Source organism: Dioscorea cayenensis, chromosome 17, assembly GCF_009730915.1.
Source record: "Dioscorea cayenensis subsp. rotundata cultivar TDr96_F1 chromosome 17, TDr96_F1_v2_PseudoChromosome.rev07_lg8_w22 25.fasta, whole genome shotgun sequence".
NCBI lineage: Eukaryota > Viridiplantae > Streptophyta > Magnoliopsida > Dioscoreales > Dioscoreaceae > Dioscorea > Dioscorea cayenensis.
In genome coordinates this window covers 11708483-11731143 of record NC_052487.1, presented here as the reverse complement: position 1 = coordinate 11731143, position 22661 = coordinate 11708483, and the positions used below count along the sequence as shown (strand labels likewise).

Genomic DNA, 22661 nt, shown 5'->3' with positions numbered 1-22661 from the left:
GTTCATAGTTCTCTTAGTGCGTTTATGTTTGTTCTCTCCATTAGAGGCTCAGTCTCAAGTAGGGTTCTATAGAATGTCTTGCCCTAAAGCTGAACTCACTGTATGGGATAAAACTAGGAATGCTCTCATTAAGAACATAGGCCTTACTGTTGGCCTTGCCAGACTACATTCCCATGATGCTCTTGATAGGGTACATCTATATATATATATATGCATGCATGTTTTGCTCCTCCCATATCTATGTTTTGTTGATCACGTAATATCTAGCATGCATGTATGCGCATTTATACTATATTGTTAACATTTTTAATTAATATTGATGATAATTTATATAGGGTGTTGATGGTTTAATGCTCATTGTCTCAACGACAAGCAACAGTACAGAGAAAAATGCACAGGAGATAAGCGCATCTCACTTATTAGGAGATAAGCACATCTCACTTATCAGGGGACATTTGGTTCGCATTAATGATATATTACCATGTAATAAGATTACTATGGTAATGTAATTGGGAATACTATATGCCCAAGAATGTTGTGGTAATTTATGATAACTATGTTTCGTTGGAACTCATATTACATAACAATCAACTTGGTAATGTTCAAAATTTCCCAAAATACACTTCTATCTACAATTGTGTGTAAGTTTAAATTTAAAGTAAAATAAAATTTGGGATAAAAATAATTAGATTATAACATCAAAGATTAAATTTTGCACATTTTTTCTAAAGTACCTTTATACTTAAAATTTTGAACAAATGAAAAGTTAAGGAAAAATACAATTTTTAGATAAAAAAATAAATAAAATTTGGAAGTTGAAGATATTCCCAAAATAACGTGATCCAAAATTAATTAAATTACTCAACGGATAAAGAATAAAAATGGTTATTTTTAAACAAAGGATATATTTGTCCAAAAACGTTGTAGACTTGGTAATCCAACTTAGCCACCTGTTTTGGTGGTAATGAGATTATTAAGTTCTTTAAGTAATATATATTCCAAGATTGGTAATCACATATTACCATCAATATTACCACCGCCAACAATCCAAACGGCGAGTGGTAATGTTTTTACATTACAGCGAGCCAAAAGGCCATGGGGTTTGTCGTGTATGGAAATGCATCAGTTTCATTGGCTTATCGATCCTCTAGAAACGTATTAACTTGGTTAGATGCCACATAAGGCAATGATAGTTGGTCACTTGAACTCCAAGAAGATTTGCAAAAACTATACCATGTTAATAAGTTCCCCTACTATACAACTTTGGAGGAAAGTGATATGACTCCTCCCAAAGGGGATTAACTGGGGATCTATTTGAACATTACCATGAACAGTATTTGGGCTTGAAACTATGGGTGAATAGTACTACTATAGTATTTAATGCAAAAGGTTTCTTTGTTTCCAATATATTTTTTCATTAGATTACATATTACATATATCATTAATCTTTAACTATCTTTACTTTCAAAGCATCAGATTCTGTTACAGGGCACCCTTAAGTAGACGAGATGGTAGAGTTTCATTGGCTTTTGAAGCTTTCTCAAATCTCCCTTGTACATTCAACATTGATCAACTCACACAAGTTTTAGTAGAAAACGATTGACATAAGATGAATGATAAGTGCTTGTGTGATAAGAATAAAAATTGTTCTTTCCTTATGATGAGCATTACTTTTATCGGATTTTAATGCTAATATGTGTGTGTTTATGTTACTTTCATTCATATAGGGTTGTGAAGCCGAATCTTAGAGAAAGAAGCCAATGTAGATCGTGAGTGCACCATTTGGAGGAAATCTTGAGAAGGTTCAAACGCGAAGACATAAGTCAGGTTCAAGATGCTAGAATGTGTGCCAACCTCATTGTATTAAAGCTAGCACAATGATTTGGAGGGGCATAGGGGCAGTCACATTCTAAGTATTCCGGTTTGTGCATGTGTAACAAGATCTCCACCAATGTGGCCGTTCATTGAAGAAGCAAAGCGATCTATGATGTAAACGTGTGCCCGTTTACGTTACCTCTATGAAAACATGGTTTCGGTAGTGTTTTAGACTGGCACTATAGCAGGCCACTGTAGCAATAATGTAGCTGGTACTATTCACGGCCAGCCGAAGAAGGAGTTATCCAGTGAAGCCAAACGGGCATGTGGAAATTCCACACGCCCGTGTGTTAATTCCATACGGGCCGTGTGAAATATTCACATGGGCATGTGGATTCCCGATTCCAGCCCTATTTAAGCCCCGATTTCAGAATCCTCTTCTCCATCTTTTTCATTACTTGAGAGAGGGTTACGACTAGGGTTTTGAGAGGTATTGGCTAGGGATTGGGAGAGGTTCTACGGCTCTGACATCGTGTTCCATTTGGAAGAAGGTTAGTGGGAGAGCTTTGATCGGCACCGATCCGGCGAGGTGTATCCTAGGCCGGACAAAGGGACCTTTGGACGAGTAGAAGACTCTCCACAAGACCATCGTCACGACTATCGAGGGGGTTTTCTATAGATTCATTGCTTTTACATTCGATTTCATTGATTGTACTTTGCTCTATGGAGGGCTAAACACCCAAGTGGGTACTTGGATTGTGAACCCTAGGATGTATTCGTTTCATTGAACCTTGTTATTATGCTTTCATTAACTGATGTTTTTATTGAGTTCCAATCTTGAATGCATTGATTGTGTGAATACTCCCTTAGAGTGACACTAGGGTTGAGAGTTCTTATTTGTAACCCTTGTGAGTAAGTGACACACCACGAGAGTTAGACAAAGCTAGATTGGAGATGGTTGAGAGGGTGAGTTGAGAGGTAGCGGAGTGTCCCCTTTCTCCTCCGGTATGATTAATTCTACCTCTAATTCCTCGAGTTCTTTGCGGTCATAATAGAGTGAATGGGCTAAGGGATGACCTTCCACTGGGGCTTATTTGCCAGTGCAATGGAGTAAAGCGTTGAAGTGATTTTAGCATCTAGGGCTTAATTGTGGCTAGTGACCTTCCGCCTGGACCAAAGTGTTAGGTCTACATATAGGAAGAGGATTTATCACTTGGAATCCATAGAACTTATTGCAATTCTATACGAGTGCGATGTTAAGAGATTGTTCAATTTCTCATCCGGGACATGTATAGGGTTGACCTTAGATTTTGGACTATGTATTAAAGGATCTCCACGACTCATTAATGCATTAGTTAGGAAGCATAATAAAGGGTTTTTGCACTTGAAATGATTGTCCTAGGCGGATCAATATCCGAGTACTCTATTTATATCGATTGCCTTACCTCACCTTTACTTGTGCTTTCTCTCTTGTTTCTTTTACTTTTGTTTGCATTACATCTTACCACACAAATCACTATTCATATTTCGCTTAGTTAAGAAGCAACTTAAGTATTTTTACTCCCTATTCCCTGTGGATATGATACCCACTCACCTGGGATTTTATTACTCATTAAACCCATGCACTTACGGGACATACGTAAGGGACGTTGTCAAGTTTTTGGCGCCGTTGCCAGGGAATAGCCGTTTAGAGATACTTTGCACTTTGTTCTCTTAGCTATTCATTTATTCATTCTATTTCACATCTTCTTTTCTATCATCACTCTGATTTGTTTTCATTCTTTTTGTGCAGCTCCTGGTTCATGATCCGAGGGAACCCCTCAATATTGATTGAAGGAGATCTCGAGCTCGAATGTACACTTAGAAGAAAAGAGAAAGAACCTATGCAATAACAGTCTAATATAGCTGATTTCAAAGTTGAAGGATCAAATAATATGGCGAAACAAAATGAGCAACAGAGGACATTGTCTGATTATGCCAGACCATCAATATTGGGTACACAATCGAGTATTGTGCGTTCCCCGATTACAGCTCAGAACTTCGAGTTGAAGCCGGCATTCATCCATATGTTGCAGCAATCCGCACACTTCAATGGTTTGGCCGATGAGGATCCAAACAGTCATATAGAGAACTTTCTTGAGGTGTGTGATATGCTTAAGATAAACGGTGTGACGGATGATGCCATCAAGTTGAGAGTCTTCCCATTTTCCTTAAAGGGGAGAGCGAAGCAGTGGCTACATTCATTACTTAGAGCATCAATTACCACATGGGAGGAGATGGTAGAAGCTTTTCTAGCCCGTTATTTCCCTCTCAGAAAATCTGTAAAGCTTAGGAATGATATTTCGTCCTTTGTACAGTCGGAATTGGAGTCTCTATTTGAGACGTGGGAAAGGTTCAAGGAGTTCCTGAGAAAGTGCCCGCAACACGGATTCCCATAGTAGATGATTGTTCAGACCTTGTACAATGGGTTGAATCCGAGCACAAGGTAACTCTTGGATGCAGCTGCAGGAGGTACCTTAGGTAGCGAGACCCCCGGTGAGGCCCGTCAACTAATTGAAGAAATGAGGTTAAATAGCTAACAATGGAATGCTAGGGAGAAGAAAAAGGTGGCCGGGCTTTATGAGATAGATGCAGTAACTTCATTGGTGGTTCAAGTGGAATCATTGAGTAAGAAGTTAGATATTTTAACTTCTAATAGAGTGGCGGCCGTGACTACTTGCACTGGGTGTGGTGGAGGACATGCTCCCTCTGATTGCCCGATCTCCACTGGTGATGCATCTTCGGTTGAGAATGTTGATTTTGTGGGTAATGCGATGTAGAATTAAGGGAATCCATATAGCAATGCCTACAATCCGGGTTGGAAGAATCATTCCAATTTCTCGTGGAGTAACCAAGGTCTAAAAAAGGCCATGGGGCCACCGGGTTTCCAACAACAACAAGCCCCAAACATGGAGAACCGAGTTTCCGATTTGGAGACCCGAATGACTAATTTGGAGAAGGCCTTGACTAGATTTGTGCAATCATCGGATACAAGGTTTTAATCAGTTGAGGCTACACTTCGCAACCACACCGCTTCTTTTCACAACCTTAAGAATCAAGTGGGGCAGATTGCAAAGTCTCTATCAGAGAGATCACAAGGAAGCTTGCCAAGTAATACCGAGACCAATCCTAGAGAGCATGTGAAGGCGATCACTTTGAGAAGTGGTCATGAGTTGAAGGCAGGTTTCCGAGTGAGAAGCCCAATGAACACGCACCCAAGGTCATAGAGGTTGAAGAAGGAACAAGCAAAAAGAAGGAGGTGGCACTTCCACCTTTCAAGCCAAGAATCCCTTATCCCTCTAGGTTAAAGAATAACCAAGCGGATGAACAGTACAAGATGTTCCTGAGCTTGTTCAAGCAACTCCACATCAACATTCCTTTTGTTGAGGCATTGTATCAAATACCTAAGTATGCAAAATTCTTGAAGGACTTGTTGACTAACAAGAGGAAGTTAGAGGAGAGTGCTTCAGTGATCTTAGATGCTTCTTGCTAGACGGTTTTGCAAAAGAACATGGGAAGCTTTATTATTCCATGTAACATTGGCAATTTAGGTGAAGAAATGGCATTGGCGGACTCAGGGGTCAGTATCAACGTCATGCCATACACCTTCTTTCAGAAGCTAGGCTTGGGCGAGCCTAGCCCAACTCGAATGACTTTGCAATTGGCGGACCGAACGGTGAGACATCCGAGGGGTTTCATCAAAGATGTTCTTGTCAAGGTGGACAAGTACATATTTCCTATTCATTTTGTGGTGCTAGACGTCGATGAGGATGTGGATGTACCCTTGATACTTGGGAGGCCATTCTTGCAGACTTCCAAGGCATTGATTGACATGGATGGCGGGGAACTAACTTTGAGAGTTGGAGATGACAAACTCACATACTGCCTTGCTGAAGCCATGCGGCATTCTCTTGATTTCGATAATACTTTGTATTTTCTAGACACTATTGATGAGATTGTTGATGAAATATACAGGAAAATGAAGAAAATGAAGAAGTCATGATGCTTGGCTCGACGGAAGAAGTACCGTCTACTCCGGGGATCCTAAAGAAGGTGCTTCGGAAGATGAAGAGGACAAGGAGACACCACCGGAAACGCTCCAAGGCTGTTGGAGATGTGCGTGAACTGAACAAGTTGGATGAACCATTACTAGGCGATCCCAAGCCCGATAACTCTCCCTCTACCTTCAAGAGACTTCGTTCATCATGCTTTCAAGCTATGGGTAAGAGGGCAACCTTCATCTATGAACCCCCGTGAGGTAAGACAAGGTACGTCAAGCTTAGTGACATAAAACAAGCGCTTCTTGGGACGCAACCCAAGTGTTTACTGTTTTCTTAGTTAGTAGTTTAGTTTTTTGTGCGAATAAACTGTTGAGTGTTGGTGTCTTGATTTTTAAATATTTCTGCTATGTATTGTACTATGGATTTTGATGTCATCATGTGTATTCATGTGGATTTGGCGAAGTTTAGGTCGTTTGAGTTTATTTTTTCATGTTTTCTCTAGTTAAAGTTGCCTTGTAAAGCAGGCTCTGAGTGTTTAGTTATGTTCAAAAATTTTTTGCAGAGCCTGCAAAGTTTTCTAAGTGTACAGAGAATACACACGCCCGTGTGGAAAATCCACACAGGAGTGTGTATTTGTTCAGAGCTCATCCAGAGAAGACACAGGGGCGTGGACTCGCCCCTGTGAACGACCTTATGATGGTCCACGCCCATGGGTAATTTCCACACGGGCGTGCGTCTTCCTGCAGAGACTTGGCAAATTATCCCGAGAGCACACAGGGGCGTGAACTTGCCCCTGTGGCCGAACCTGTGAAAAACGCACGGGTGTGGGTATTTTTCGCATGCCCGTGCAAATCTCTACAGACGAGCTCTCTCCATCCCGAGAAGACACAGGGACGTGTGACTGCCCCTGTGAGTCAGGCCGGTGACTGTCCACGCCCGTGTGGAATTTCCGCACGGGCGTGTGAAACATTTCATAATAAAAGATTAAAATGTGACCATAATAGAGTAAGTATTTTCTTTCAACTCTGTCCATTTACCCTCTATACTTTATTAATATTCCATTTAAAGGATGTGCAGAGACTGTTCTAGTTGAATCTCTAATACAGGCTGAAACTATCAGCCATACTAAAAGCCTATAAAGCTCTACTAAGACTGCAACATCACACATGAAAGGATCTTTTTCCATAAAAGCATTTCAAAGAAGCATAATTTCATAATTGATGCACAAGTAATGTTTATTGATGAAATTTATTAATTTCAATTAATGCACAGTGGAGTAAAACTACATTCACTAATGGGGAACAACACCACATAATAAGAAACAAGAAACCAAAATTTGCACAAAACCGATTTTCAAGTAATTATTCAAACAATTGTCCATAGCATTACACCTGCTGATTTGGAGCTTTAGAACTATGGATATACAAATCAAAAGGCATGGATTAGCAAAACAACCGCAGAACAAACTAGATAAACTTATAAGCACTAACCCATTCCTAACTAATTAAGACCTGGAATTTACATTAAAACAAGACAAACAAGTTAATAAACTAATTAAGGATGGAGTATATATTCTGCAAACCTACACAATTAACTAATATTGAACATGGTAATATATAAGCTGAATTTAAGCAGCAAAAGATTACAGTTCAAGCATAAACTAAGCCTTGAACACATTAAGGAAGAACCACCACAAAGAAAAGCAACCATCACAAAGTATTGGCACTCTTGCAAACCTTCAAAACTACACATCCAAACACTAAACTACACAGCCATATAATATGCATAAAACAAAGTTCAAGGGCATTACTAACAAACTAGAAGTCAGCTTGGCATTTTAACAAACACCTTAAAGATCATAACTAAAGACAAAGCAATTTACACAACTTACAAAAAAAATCCATGTTTCAATGCTAAAAATATAACAAGCATTCTAACAACAAAAAACATAGGGGAAAAAGAAATCTAACAAAGATCAGGAATCCTAAGCATCTATAATACAACATCCACAATATCATCATCTTTGGCATCCTAGAATACAAGGATCATCAAGAATTACGAAGTAAGAGGCTTACTTATTTTAACAAGGCAAAAACAAGAATCACCCAGCCTTTAAGTTTCTCCTAACTCTCAAATTTGCAGAGAAGAAGATATCTCGGCCTCCACTGACTCACTCACAAGAGTAACAAAAAAAATAAAAAGTTAGGTCTTAGATCCTTTTAGAAACTTCCCAAGGCCCTAAATCCGGCATGGTGCAGCAAAATTGGAGGCATGTTCAGTAAAATGAGAAGCTCAAGTTAGATTTATTGGGGATTTGACCAGTATTAGAAAATTGTGGTATTAATCAGTTCATAATTAAACTTGTGTTCACTAAAACTTCCCTCATTTACTTACTACTGTTGATAAAATAGATTGTATCTATCTGGTTGGTTGATTTTGAGAGGTGGAAAACCATTGTTTCAAAACCAGAATCAAAATAACAACTGAATCAATTGAGAGGAGTAATAGTAAAAGGAAAACCTCACAGATCTGGAGAAGATTGACAAGAGCTTGACCAAGATGGGCGAGAGTGGACATGGGCAAGGTCCACCAACTCTTGGAGCAACTATGGGTCGGTGTCGGAGAGAAGCGAGGTGTATATGATCGATAAGCAGAGGCTTCCGTTCAGAAGGCGAGCAACCGTGGCCTCGTACCCGGCGCCATGGAAACCCTCATCGTCGCAGCTCACCTCGATCTTTTCGCCGACCTTAAAGCAGCCGTAGCGATCGATCCCCAATTGCAGGAAAAGGGATGACTCTTCTCAGATAGGGTTTCATTGCCAGGAAAATGGGATGCTCTTCTCAGATAGGGTTTCAAGAGAAGAAATGGATTGATGGAAAAGGGACGGTTCTTCTTTGCTAGGGTTTCCAGGGAAGCGATGGATGGATGGATGGATGGATTGGAAGAAGAGAGAGTGTGTGTTTGATTTATTATCTTTCTAGAAGGGTTTTGTTAAACCGGCTGCGTGGATAAGTATTTGTGAAGGAATGAACTAATCTTTTTTTTTTCTTTAATGAATAGATGATGCTTGTCCTGCAAAAAGACTAACTTATATACATATCCATTAATTAACTAATCTGATTAATATATATAATAATTTATATTTATATTGTAATTTTTAGTAATTGCTAGGTGTGGCTTCAACTGAACTTTTTTTTGTGCTGGTGGTCAGAACTGAGGAAGGCGAGGCCTGAGGATTTTGGATTTATTATTAGAAATACCACATAGGTTTGAATTAATTATGAAGAAATAGATAAATTTTTTTAATTTATATATATATATTTATTTATTTAATTAATGTCATAGCTGAACAGTTTAATGAAAATGAAAGAGATTATAAAGACATATAAAAGTGGATCAATAATAACTTGTACAACAATCAGGACAACCTTTCGAAAATTACAAACGCAATTGATGGATGACAGTGTGCAGTTTACAATTCAATGTTCTCTTTTAAATCTTAAACTAAAAATATAAATCCTTTGTCAAGGATGATATTAAGGGGTCGTTTGGTTCGCGGTAATGTAGAAAGATTACCATGTGTTACGTGGTAATCTGAAAATATTACTACGTTTGGCATTGCACCAGTGGTAATGTGGATGGTAATATCACATTACCAACTTATAAATATTACCAAGAAAGTGGTAATTCTATTACCACCAAATTTGGTGTCTATCTTGGATTACCATAGTAATCTTATAACTTTTTATATTTTAACAAATTGATTACCATGCCAACCAAACACGGTAATGAACTATTCCCGGTAATAAGAGTTCCCAACCAAACATGGTTATATTAAATTATCTCAAAATTCCCAACTATATAACATTCCCACTCATATTACCATGATAATCTCGTTACGTGGTAATATGTCATTACCACGAACCAAACGACCCCTAAGGTTCAATCACCATTAAAATAAAATGCTAATAATTACTCGTACGGCATCCAATTGAAATATTGATATATGGAACACTATAACAACAACCCAAAAAGAAAAAAATACCATATTTGTTTTGATTGACTATTAGATGGATTGACTAATTAATTAAATCCATATACTACCATATATGTAACATATTTGTACTTCTAATATGTATATATATATATATACTATATAATGAAGAGTTGGTGGGTTTGTGTGCATGAACTCTTCAAAACTATGGTTTATAATTGTGCATGTGTTTTATCTTCTTTCTTATGATCATGGCAATAATAATATGGAAGTTTTGTGTATTTATGATATAAATTGGGTAAAATTTTAATGTCAATACTAGTGAACTCCCAAAATGATGAGTCAAATTGTATATAATTTAACCCAAAAAAATTGTTCATCTTGAAAACTATAATAATTCATCAAATGATGCTACACTATATATATGCCCAAATTTTGCGACACAGCTTGCAACGCCAAAAAATCGTTGCAAATAATGTGTCGCAATCTGTGTCGCAAACCAATTGCATGCTAGGTGCCAACATTTGCGACAAAGTTTGCGACGCCAATAGATCATTGCAAATAATGTGTCGCAACCTGTGTCGCAAACCATTTTATGGTAAGTGCAAAAGCTTTTGTGACAAAATTGGCGACATTCTTGAATGGCCATTTTTTTTGCAACGCAATTTGGTTAAATTTGCAACGTTTTTGGTTTTTTGTCACAAATGGTTGCAATTTGCGCCACAAATCTGCGACACATTTATGTGTCGCAAATAACATTTTTTCTTGCAGTGAGACTATACAGTGTATTACACGGTATTACGTCTTTTCTTAAAAGCTGAACAACCTGAATTCATATTCAAGGTGGATTTGGAGTTTAAAGGAGAGAATTTTTTCCCCTCAGATTCCCCTCCACATCGAGGAAACAAGCATATGGTGGTATCTCCAACTTCAAAAATATTAAATGAAAAATTTAGTCTATAAAATAATCTATCAAGTCACTTTTTTTTTCATTATAGGTAACAAACCCTGTTCTTATCAGAAAAACCGATTTTCATTGGTTTGTACCCCACAAGTAACTTTATTTGTTCGCATCTTCTTTATGTACCAAACAAGGGCTCCAATACCAGCAACTCCAGCAAATGAAACAACAGTCACTGTCCCTTAAAATAACAAAAAAAAAAGACATTCATTTAATATTATTATTGTTATTTTCATATTGTGTATAGAGGTTTTCACAGTAGTAATTAAAAAAAAAAAAGGTGAAAGTTTGTTAGTTTCTCACCAGCAATAAGTCCAGCTGATCTCTTGTGAGCAAATCCTCCATCTGTCAATACGTATAGTAAATTCAAGGAAATGAAGGAATATCAACAATCGAATTAATGAATGAAAAAAATTCATCTTTTCTGAACACCGGGATTATACTGAAGATACAAAATTGAAATGTTATTCAAATAATGGCATCTATATCAATTGCAAAGCTATTTTAATAAGCTTCAACGGGGAAAGTCAATTAAATATAATTGTTAGATATATCAAGATATTATCTTCCATGAATGTATCGTACGAATCTAGTTCTTATAGATCATTACTTCATAGAATTGCATCCAAAAATAGTAGGTATTCTTTGCTGTATATTTTTATTTGATATAATTATATACTAAAATGTTTAGCTTTGCCTCATATAATCTCTATAATTTGGGCCTTATTTTTTTAAAATTTGAGGTGGGATTGGCTGGGTTGAAAATCCTCCTACCTCCCTAGAAAAATTTTGTCGTGTCATTGACCCAACAGGCCAATTACGGATTGGACATGACACGAAAGGCCAATTACGGATTGGGCTCATGATGCCGTGATGTGATCCTCTGTAATCAATCGTACTAAAATTTGTTGTTATATTATTAAAAAACTAAAAAAAAAAATTCTGCAGTTAACTCTTGTTGTTAAACATGGGCCCAATTTACTTTTTTAGGTAAATCAAACCTGGCAAGTTCACTTATGTGGTCCGTTCCCCTCCTTAAAATATCAACACAGTTCATATTTTTTAGTTTTAATAGATTATCAAAATTATTGATTTTTAAATATTTCTATAGTTACTGTTTTTTTATTCACACATATTATCAAAACAAAATTCTTTCCAGAGGAGTAATAAATACTTGAAATAATCCTAATATGAAAGTGTGAGAGAGGATTTTTTTATTTTTTTATTTTTTTTATGATCTAACAAATTGAAAATACAAAATGACATCGCGATCTTGAATTAAGCTGCAACCCAATTTGACCTTGGAAAATATCTTTATTATTAATAAAGAAAAAATTACTTTAATAATAATAGTAAATTAAGTAATTAGAGTGATAGGAAAGCTCAAACTAACCTGTGCAAAAAGTTGTTGCATTCCTTTCTTTGCACAAGCACAAGAAACTTCCTTCAGTAGTATCAAACCCGCAAGTACCTCCACCCTTCTCCTGGTCCCTACAACGCAAACACCGAGTAGTAACTGGTATCTCAAAATCCACCCTAACCCCAAACTCCGGCGCTTGATCATACACCCCAAAGCTTGATTCTAAGTCCCTCCAATACACGCTCGAATACCCTTCACAATGGCTCATCATCATCCTCAATGATGCCGAAGCCTTAGGATAGTAAGAACAACAGCTTATCCTCCTCTCGACCAACGCGTCCATACACCCCGGCATATTCCGACAGAGATAGGCCGAGCTATCGCAAGCTGAATCACAGCGTTCGGGAAACCGCTCGCAGAACTTCGGCTTTGGTTGGATGATGACTGAGTCTTCTTGGCAGTTGAGGAAGAGGAATTCATTTTTGGGGGAGAGGGAGAAGCGGGTGCTTGTGTCGAGGCTGAAGGGAGGAGCTGGTTTGCCGTCGGAGTGGCATGTCCACATGGACGGGTCGGAGATGACTAGGTGGGGGTCACTGTAACTTATGCTTTTGACTGTGTACGTGCCTGAAGGTGTGCGAAAGCGGAGATCGGTGGAGTTTGGTTCGCAGAAGAGCATGTGGCGGTAGTAGGGGCTGCCGCAACCGTGGTCAATGCTGAGTGGGTATTTGATCGGAATGGAGCCGCAGGAGGTGCGGCAGAGGGTGGACTGGGATGAGATGGAGTGGATTTGGAAGGAAAGAAAGAATGTTACCCAGAAGATGATTGAGTGTAGAGACATCGAGTTGATGGTGGTTTGGATCAAGAGGAGGTTTTTGGTGTTTAGTTTTTTCATTTGTTTTTTTTTGGTGCTTAGGTTATGATCTGAGTGATGTTGGTATGAAGAGAATAAAGGTTATACATGCTTTTTTCTATTTTATTTTATTTATTCCGTCTTTGCTTTTGCTTTTATTTCTTTTTTGCTTTAGTCTTGTGCTTATGTTTTTTATGATTATACATTGCTTTGAAGACGCTTGTGAGTGAGGCAAAGCTTTTATGCGTTGGTTCTTGGAGAATAAGGCTCTAACTTAATCGATATAGTGAGTACAAAAAAAAATTATAGGTTTCTAGTATAACATTTTACTTTTCTTGGAAACCCTCATTTGAATATATATATATATATATATATATATATATGTAAATTTTTGGTAGAACCCGCGGGATAAGTTTTCTATTTTTTTTAAAAAAAATTGGAATTAATATCTCACTACAAAAAAAAGACATATAGTGGGGAAAACAATCAGTCGTTATAGGTCTCATTTTAGCCTCAATGTCCTTATAGCGGCGGATAGCCAATTAGCCACTAAAACCTTGGTTGCTATATGCTTATTGCAACCAATGTACACCTTTACCGCTATCTCATATATTAGAGTTGGAGCTGCAAAATGATATATAACAGCAGAAAATTTTGCCGCTATAAATTTTATAGCTGCGAAGTATTTATGTTGCTATAAGTTAGATAATGTTTAGGTCTATAGCAGCAGAAAATCTGCCGCTATAGTCCTTGTAGCTCACAAAAAAAGTATTAAATCCATCATAGATGCCTTAATACCTAATTAAAACTATTTCTAATATTGACAAATATATATATATATACACGTGAGTCACCATAAAAAAAACAATAGTAATATTTTAATTTATTAATCTCACAACTTAAAAGTTACAAAAATGATAAACTAAATAATAACTTCTTTTAATGATTATGTTTGTATGGACTTTGAATAAAAAAATCAATTTTATAAAAGGAAAAGAAAAAAAAGAAGAATCAAATAAAAAATATAGGAAGGCCAAAATGCAAAAAAAGGAAAGAAAATGTCACGCCGCCAACTATGACATGGGTAAATATCAAAGAAAAAAAAGAAGAACGTATGATTCTTTTTATATAAATAAAAAAAATTTGAAATCCAAAATTCAAAAAATTAAAAAAAAAGGAAAAGGTTTAACATTTAAAAAAAAATTGAAAATTTGAAAACAAAATCTCCCCTTAGACGGGGAGGTGGCGATATTGTGGAACAGAGAAAAAAGATAGAAAAAAGAGAAGAAAAAAAGGAGAAAAAAAAAGAATAGAGAGCTTTGGAAGAAAAAAGAAAGAAAAGAAGAAGAAGAAGAAGAAGAAGGAGAGGGTTTTGAGAGATGGAAGAAAAAGTTAGGAACAAAAAATAAAAGAGAGAGAGTTTTTGGGTGAAGAAAAAAAGAGGGAAACAGGACTAAGAAAGAGATTGAAGAAAAAAGAAAGGAGAACAAAGAGGGGAGGAGATGGCTAGAAAGACAGAACAAGATCAGAAGAGAGAGAGGCGATTGATAAAGCACACAGTGGAGGAGACGAGAAGTCGCTGATCAGTCTTGGGGGAAAAATTAAGAAAGAGGTACAATTTTCTCTATGCGATATAGCAAGATGTTGTTTATTACATGGTTTTATAAAACCATGTAACATGTATGGATGATCATAATGGGCTATGAGTGCAACCTTGAGTGGGTCTTGTTCTTGCTCCATACTAGGTCATGCATTGGTTCATGAAACATTGTTAGCATGAATGCATGAAAGATCCTTGCCCAAGTCTCATATAGCCATCATCTGAATGTGAAATGAACCATGAATCTTATGAGACCTGCTTCTTTCTTTTACATTCAATCAATGTCATTATTCGATCCCTGATTAGCATGCATACCATGCCACGTTTTGCTCTCTGATTTGTATGTAACACAATCTATTGTGCCTTGTACAGTGTTTGCACATTTTATTTCTCTTTCCTATGTGCATACAGGTGCCTTTATCCTTTCTCTCTTTGCTTGATTTGCATTCACAAAACCTAAATCTAACTTTACACAACTCTTCAATGTATGGGAATTAAGCAAAGATTATGGGGTATTATGATAACAGAGTCTGTTTTCTTTTCCAAATCAGTGGTCATTTACATAGTCTATAGGTTTACCCTAGGAACTTCGAGCCTCCTGTATGACATTCATAGATTTATTGGTAGAATATACGATTGAAAGTTTAGAAAAAAAAAAGAAAAAGGAAAGAATATATATATATATATATATATATATATAGCTCGAGGGCTGAAGTACAAAAAAAAGAAATAAAAAAACGTATGAAATCTGGGTTCATTTGCAAAAGTTATCAAAGATGGATTTGTTTGGGAAAAAAAAGGAAAAAAAGGGGGAAAAATATGGAAAAAGTGAAGTTTTGAAGGATTTGGTTGAATAAATCTTGAACTTTCGTAAAAAAAAAAAGAAGAGAACAAAATAAGGGTTGATGTGAAAAAATGACATGGGATGCTATAATATGAAATCGGGAGAAAATAATGACTTGATGTGTGGGGATATTTTTTTACTTTTCATAGGATCCCTCTAATTTTTTTTTTGTTAGTTTGAGAGAAAAAATGAGTGATGAGTTTATTTGTGAGGGCATTTTTGTACTTTTCACAGGACCTCTTCTTAAAATTTTTTTTTTTAGTTAAAGAGTAAAAAAAATGAGTGATGAGTTTATTTTTGAGAGGAATTTTTGGTAAAAAGTGATAAAAAAAGAAAAAAAAAAGATGAAAAATGAAGGATGAGTGAAAAAAAAGAGAAGAGGAAGAAAGGGGAAAAATGAAGGATGAAATAAAAGAAGTAAAAAAAAATAAAAAATGAAGGGTAAGTAAAAAGAGAAGAGAGGGAAAAATGAAGGATGAAAAAAAGGGGAAAAAATGAAGAAAGATGAAGGAAAAAAAGATATGAAGGATGGGTAAAAGAAATGATGGATGAATTTATTGTAGTGGGGTATTTTGATAATTTCTTTTGCAGGACCTCCTCTTGAAAGATCCTATGGGCATTTCTCTAACTCCACCTTGAGGTCTAAACACTCTTGGGGTAAGGAGAAATTCTCATAAAATTTCTCTAACTCTGCCTTGAGGTCTAGACACTCTTGGGTAAGAAGAAATTCTCATAAAATTTCTCTAACTCCACCTTGAGGTCTTGACACTCTTGGGGTAAGGAGAAATTCTCATAAAATTTCTCTAACTCTACCTTGAGATTGATCTAGACATTCTTAAGGTAAGGAGAAATTCTCATGAAATTTCTCTAACTCCACGTTGAGGTCTTGACAATCTTGTGTGGGGTAAGGAGAATTCTTTATAAAATTTCTCTAACACCCACCTTGAGGTCTTGACACTCTTGAGGTAAAAAGAAATTTTTTATAAAATCTCTTTAAAACCCACCTTGAGGTCTTGACACTCTTGAGGTAAAAAGAAATTTTTTATAAAATCTCTTTAAAACCCACCTTGAGGTCTTGACACTCTTGGGGGGTAAAAAGAAATTATAAAATTTCTCTAATACCCAACTTGAGGTCTTGACAGTCTTGGAGGTAAAATGAAATTCTTTATGAAATTTATCTAACACCCACCTTAAGGTCTTGAAACTCTTGGGGGTAAAAAGAAATTTTTTATAAAATCTCTCTAAAACCCACCTTGAGGTCTTAACACTTTTGGGGGTAAAAAGGAATCTTTATAAAATTTGTCCAAAACCCACCTTGAGGTCTTAACACTCTCGGGGTAGAGATAAAAAAATTGTTTGAACTCACTTTGAGGTCTTTTGATACTCATTAGAGTGACAGGAAGAGTAAATGAAAATTTCACAAATAAAATCTCTCTTTGACACTTATTGGAGTAAGAGGAAGAGCAAATAAAAATTTTCAAAAATAAATCTCTCTTTGACAACTCATTGGATTAAAAAAAAGTGTTGACAAAAAAATTGTCTTGAAACCCATTATGCAGCCTGATTAACAAGGATGAATTGAAGAGCTCAGTTGATATTGTCAAGTTAATGACCCAAATCATGTTGAAGGCCATGACATGAAGATTTGATGGTCAAGGCTCAAGAGCATCAAAGAGTTAAGACCAAACTATCATATAAATGACAAATGCAACTTTGAAGTCTTAAGACACAAAGAAGTTAAAGACTTAAGGAGTTTCACCAGTCAGAAAGCTGAAGATTTCATAAGCACAAAGAGCCAAAGTTTCTAGTGATAAAAGAAACAAAGATGACCAAGTAGGCAACTCACAATTGCAGAGTGGTCGTAGGTTGAGAGCTAAGCGATGTGTCAAGATACAAACCCACATAAAAAAGAAGAAATCGAAGAGGGCCACAGTCATAGAGCTAAAAGAGTCTTTCGATATACTTTTAGTAAATGAGTCTAGAGCGTCAGCCAAGTCAAAACAAAAAAAGTTTGAAGAGCATGATTAAAAAATTGCTCTCTTAATACTTTCATATTCTCGCCCATGATCATGTGTTCATATGCATCTTTGAAATTAATAATAAAATTATTATTAAATTTTATGTTTGCGCAGTCACTTCTTGTTCTCACTTGTTTCTTAATCGGAGGTTCCCATGACATTGTCTGGGGTAATTATTATTAGGGGCTTGCCCCTAATAGAAGTCATGAACCTGTAATCATCTGAAATATAAAAATAATTAAAATTTGGTTTGTGATCCATGATTTTTAACCGGTCGATCCTAAATAAAGGCCGGGTGAAAAAGAAGGAGCGCACAAAGTCTTGCATGTTTGGTGGGGACGTGACTTCTCCTCCCATCTTTGAAACAAAGTGTGAATGAGAAATAAAAAAAAAGAAAAAAAAAATCAACTAGCATTGTTAATGTGATGTTTTCCTTTTCAGGTTTTTGCAATCGCACTAGCGAACAACGCCAACAATGCTGCCGCATCATGCACCATTTTCCTTGGGGAAGGCAGTTTGGTGAAGCTGCCTTGCGCTTCCATCTACACTGGTGTTGCTGGAGCTGAGATCAAATTTGGGACTGTCTCGGAGTACGTCAACTTTGTGCCAAGTCCACCATCATCACCATCAATGGGACATCGTCCGAACGTAATTCTTCCTGTTGAGGTCAAAGAAGATATCATTGCTGCTAAAGCATTTGTTTTCGACCGATTCACCTTTCCAAAGAAAGTCATGAACATCAAGGGAGGAGAGGATGAAGAGGAGTCTTCATTTACAATTACTACTAGAGGGAAAGAAAGTGGTATCTTCAAGAAGCCCAACGCTTCCCTAGCAAAATCCCATATGGTGGGACGCTCAAGATTGACCAAGAGGAAGATACCCTCACCTCAGGAGAAGGCGAGTTTTGTTTCGTTCCAAGAGTCTGGGAATGGTTCTATGAGTTCGTTTATAAATTCTTTCACACCACTGTGAATGGTAAAGGAGAACTCTACAACTGGTGAACTTTGATCCCAACAGAATGATATGAAGAAAGGGGGCAGGCCACCAAAGTTTCACCAGTCAAAGGGCACTTTTGCCAAGAAAATTTATAATAGCTACACCTCCTATAGGAAACTACAAAATGAAAAGATTACATCTAGGAAGTTTTATCTAAGGAAAAAGAATTTACTCTCAGAGTTACGAGCTTCTGTGTTTGATAGGCTTGCACTACCGAAGAAGCAAGCTTACAAGAAGACCACACATTCTACCCCTCGTTCAAAGTTACAATTATTAAGAAAACAAGATGAGGAGATGGAAGACCTAGAAGTACATACTGTATGGGTAATTACTGAAGGATCTGAACACCCGCCTAAGCCTGAAAGTCCCTTCACTAGGCTAAGAAAGAAGATAATAGTTGGTACAAGTGGTATACAAGAAGAAGATTTTAATCAAGCATTACAAGAAATGGCACAAGAAAATGCAAAATTCTTCCCCCAAGCTGGGTTTCAAACTCCTCCTAGGAGGAATAATGATTCAAGTAAGGAATAAGATGACAACCTTATTTTTACATCGAACAAAGATCCAATGTTTGCAAAATTAAAGAAGCAATTGAATCAACGAGAGAAAGCTCAAATATCTATGATCTAGATTATTGCATCTATGACTAGTGTGATCTCTCGTTTAAGTGATAAGGTCCAAAATCTACTCCATGAAAATTCAAGGGTTCATAGGCAAGCACCATCTGCACAAGTTATTCAAGAGAAAGAAGATGATGAAGAAGTACTTGAGTTACATGAGCAAGATGGAACATCGGCAATGCTTGAGCCAATGATTTCTTAAGAAGAAATACAAAAGATAGTTGTTGCACAATTGAAGCAAGCTAAGGGCGCCACATTAAAAAGTGATGGTGATAAACTGTACTCAAGTTTTCATCATCAAGTGGCTTATCCTAAGGGATACAATATTCCTAAGTTTAAGCAGTTTAATGGCTTAGTGAATCCTAATCAATATTTAGCTTTTTTCATAACAGCATGCGGGGACACAAGCAACAACCCGTCTTTGTTGTTAAGACAATTTGCTGCTAGTTTAACTGCTGTGGCTTTTAAGTGGTATGCAAACTTGCAACCTGAATCTATTCAAACATGGCGATAAATGAAAGACTCATCTAGAGTCTGATTTGGTGGAGTCACTAATAAAATCACTATAGCTGATATGGCTAACACAAGGGAGAACAAGGATGAGAAGGTCATAGATTATGTGATGAGATGGCGTAATTTGAGCATCAAGTGTGAATAGCTACTCGATCAGGTGCAAGTAGTGTGGCTATAATTGGATGGTTCCATTTCTCAGCTCATCTGACATTCACACCTTCCAAGACTTGATCTCTCAAGTCAAAAAATTGGAAAGAACTAGTCCAAGGGTAGTATCCACAATGCAACCCACCAAAGTGGACAAAGAAAAGCCAAGAAAGCTAGAAGGCGTTAAGCATGTGGCCTTTGCAACTAATAAAGTAAAGGAGTCCACTGCACCAGCAAATTATAACAAGCCAAAACCACCATCACTTGGGAGTGGAAGTGAACCACCTAAGCCTGTAAGTTCTCTTCAAGAAAAGATGGGCAAAAAGTATTCCTTTAGAAGGGACAAAGTGATGAAGATATTCAAAGATGCATTGAAGGTGGGTTTGCAGCTGCCAGAAAGCAAGCAACCAAAAAAGGCAGACAAGAAAGATCACCCAAATTTTTATCCATATCACAGAATATTGGGTCATTCAATTGAGAACTGCTATGTATTCAAGGATTGGATTGAGCGACAGTATTAGGAAAGGAAGATCACTTTATCTAAAAATGTATTGCTCGATCAACAAGCAGAGCACACCAACTATGTGTTAGTGGCACTTCAAGAAGAAGCTTCATGGAGGCAAGATGTAGGAAGCACATTAGAAGGCATGTAAGCTGAGGGAGGTTCACAAGTTGCCAAGGAGCCAGCTCCTCTTGGAGTTGTAGAAGGCTTATGGGAAATCATTATCTCAAAAAAGTCAAGAAAGATGTTGAAAAAATTGGGAGAGCTCCATGGTATCATGTGGCGGAGAGCTCAAGACCCTAATGAGAAGCCCAAGCAAAAAGTCAAGAAGAGCAATAAGATCAAGAACAATAAAAAGATGCAGAAGCAGATAAAGCCCGCTGAGTTCCATCATAAGAAGTCAATTATTGAGGAATATATTGATTCCTTAGAAGATTATCAGCAAAAAGAGAGAGCCCTAATTACATTAGGCGATTACTTTCCTGATGACGTTAAGGAGCTACTCTCAGATTTCGATAAGTCTCAAGATGAGGAGAACATGATTGAGACATGTAAAGTCATTACCTTATATGAAGAAGCATCGGATGATGTTGATGATGAAGATGAGCTTGAACTCTATTAACTAGATGAAGATGATTCTTTACCTGAGCAGCTGTATGATCAACATGGGAAACCATATGTGAGTAAAAAGCAAAGAAAGGAACAAGTTTTTAAAGAAAGGGTTTGAATGGCGAATGCAAGGTTGCAGGAAGCGTCAACACAATCTTATCAAGCAAGCCAACATTATCCAAAGGAGAAACCAAGAAGAACACCTAAATGTAAAGTACTTAGAAAGGCGATGCTGTATGAAGAGATTCCATCTTTCATCCAAAATGTGACATATGACCTCACTCATCGAAAACCACATGTTCCCAATAATGATGCCCCTTGGAACGAGTCTGGAATCATAGAACTGGTGAGTGTTTCTTACTACCAAGAGGAAACACATCCCCGACATAGTGAAGATCGAAGAACTAACATGGAGGAAGGAAGAGCACCTTAACTTTTAAACAATGTAAGAGATGGGAACTTTTCCATAAAAAGAAACAAAATTCAAGAATTGTTTTAGAAGATGGTGGAAGAAGGGGTATTGCTTCTAAAGAAAAAGAAAGGATGCTACAGCAAACATGAATAATCATTCTAAGTATTGTCCTTTTCGTTATTTGATAGGGCATGCACTAGGAGATTGCCATGGTTTCAAGAGCTGGTTACATAAAATACTCAAGTCGGGTGCCATAAACCAACCTGAGGAGTATTTTGAGATGTCAGGTACATGCTATGCCCTGACAGTCAAAGAAAGGCATGATAATGGGTGCCTCCGCCAAGATGAGGGAGAGGAGCCTTGAATGATTAATAATGTGTGAAGGCTTCTCGAGCAAGCACGTGGCACTAAGAATAAAAGGAAGGAGAAGGCAATTGACATAAATGAAGACATCGTGTAGCCACGGAAGAGCTCTACTTCAAAGACACAAGACTACAATATTACTGCCCATTTGAAGAAAATACTTCAAGCTCAACTAAGTGTCTTTGATGCACTAATGATGTCACATGAACTCAGAGACACATTGATCCATATCTTATAAAACCTAGAAGAATACATACCAAGCTTATTTTGCTGAAGCTTATATGACGGAAGCTCTCTATGCTTTTGACTCTCCGGTGATTAAGTTTTCAAAGAAAGACTTGTTATTATGAACAAGGAAGCATAATAGACCCTTGTATGTTCTGGGTCTTATGATGGGACAAAGGTCAACCGAATCCTCATTGATTCAGGCTCATCCGTAAATCTGATGACACTAAAGACCTTGCATACCTTGGCTTTGGAGACATATCACATATCAGCTAAAAAGATCATTGTCCAAGGCTTCAACCAGCATAGTCAAAAGGCCATTGGGTCAATTACTCTCCCTTTCAAAATTGGGAAGCTGACATCGGAGGTGAAGTTTCATGTCATCAACACTGATGCTTCCTATAGAGCATTGTTGGGGAGACCATGGTTATATGAAAATTATGTGGTTTCTTCCACTTTGCATCAGTGTTTAAAGTATATGAAGAATGATGATATATACCGCATAGATGGATAGATTTAACCATTTGGTGTGCATGAAATCAACTATGATAATGCATGATATTTTGTTGATACACCAAAAGGGAGCAAGCTTTTTGCAGCAAAGGATGATGCTCTCATGAAGGTCATTCAAATGATAATGCATGATATTTTGTTGATATTTTGTTGATACACCAAAAGGGACCATGCTCACTCAGAAGAAGGTTTTATTCTTGCCTTTGAAACCATACTTCGGAAGTGAGATGGGATCATTAGAAGAAGAAGAGGATGATGAAGATATGTATGCTACTTATC

At 37.1% G+C, this 22661-nt stretch overlaps 1 protein-coding gene and 1 non-coding gene across 3 annotated transcripts; both read right to left on the bottom strand.

Annotated features, from left to right (window-relative positions):
- Positions 1-4139: 4139 nt before the first annotated feature.
- On the bottom strand, positions 4140-4246 carry LOC120281546. The gene has a single exon (XR_005542684.1). It is a non-coding gene; the product is annotated as a small nucleolar RNA R71 (small nucleolar RNA).
- A 6330-nt stretch (positions 4247-10576) lies between these two features.
- Positions 10577-13091, bottom strand: LOC120280241 (wall-associated receptor kinase-like 15). Of its 2 annotated transcripts, none has more exons than XM_039287013.1 (3): positions 12204-13091; positions 11114-11155; positions 10577-10991 (listed from the first exon to the last, which is right to left on the bottom strand). In XM_039287013.1, exons 1-3 carry the CDS (start codon positions 13060-13062, stop codon positions 10867-10869), a joined length of 1026 nt encoding a protein of 341 aa, XP_039142947.1. In that variant the 5' UTR covers positions 13063-13091; the 3' UTR covers positions 10577-10866. The 2 variants fall into 2 exon arrangements, with proteins under 2 accessions (XP_039142947.1, XP_039142948.1); XM_039287014.1 differs by having other exon boundaries at positions 10577-10985.
- Between the last annotated feature and the right edge of the window lie 9570 nt (positions 13092-22661).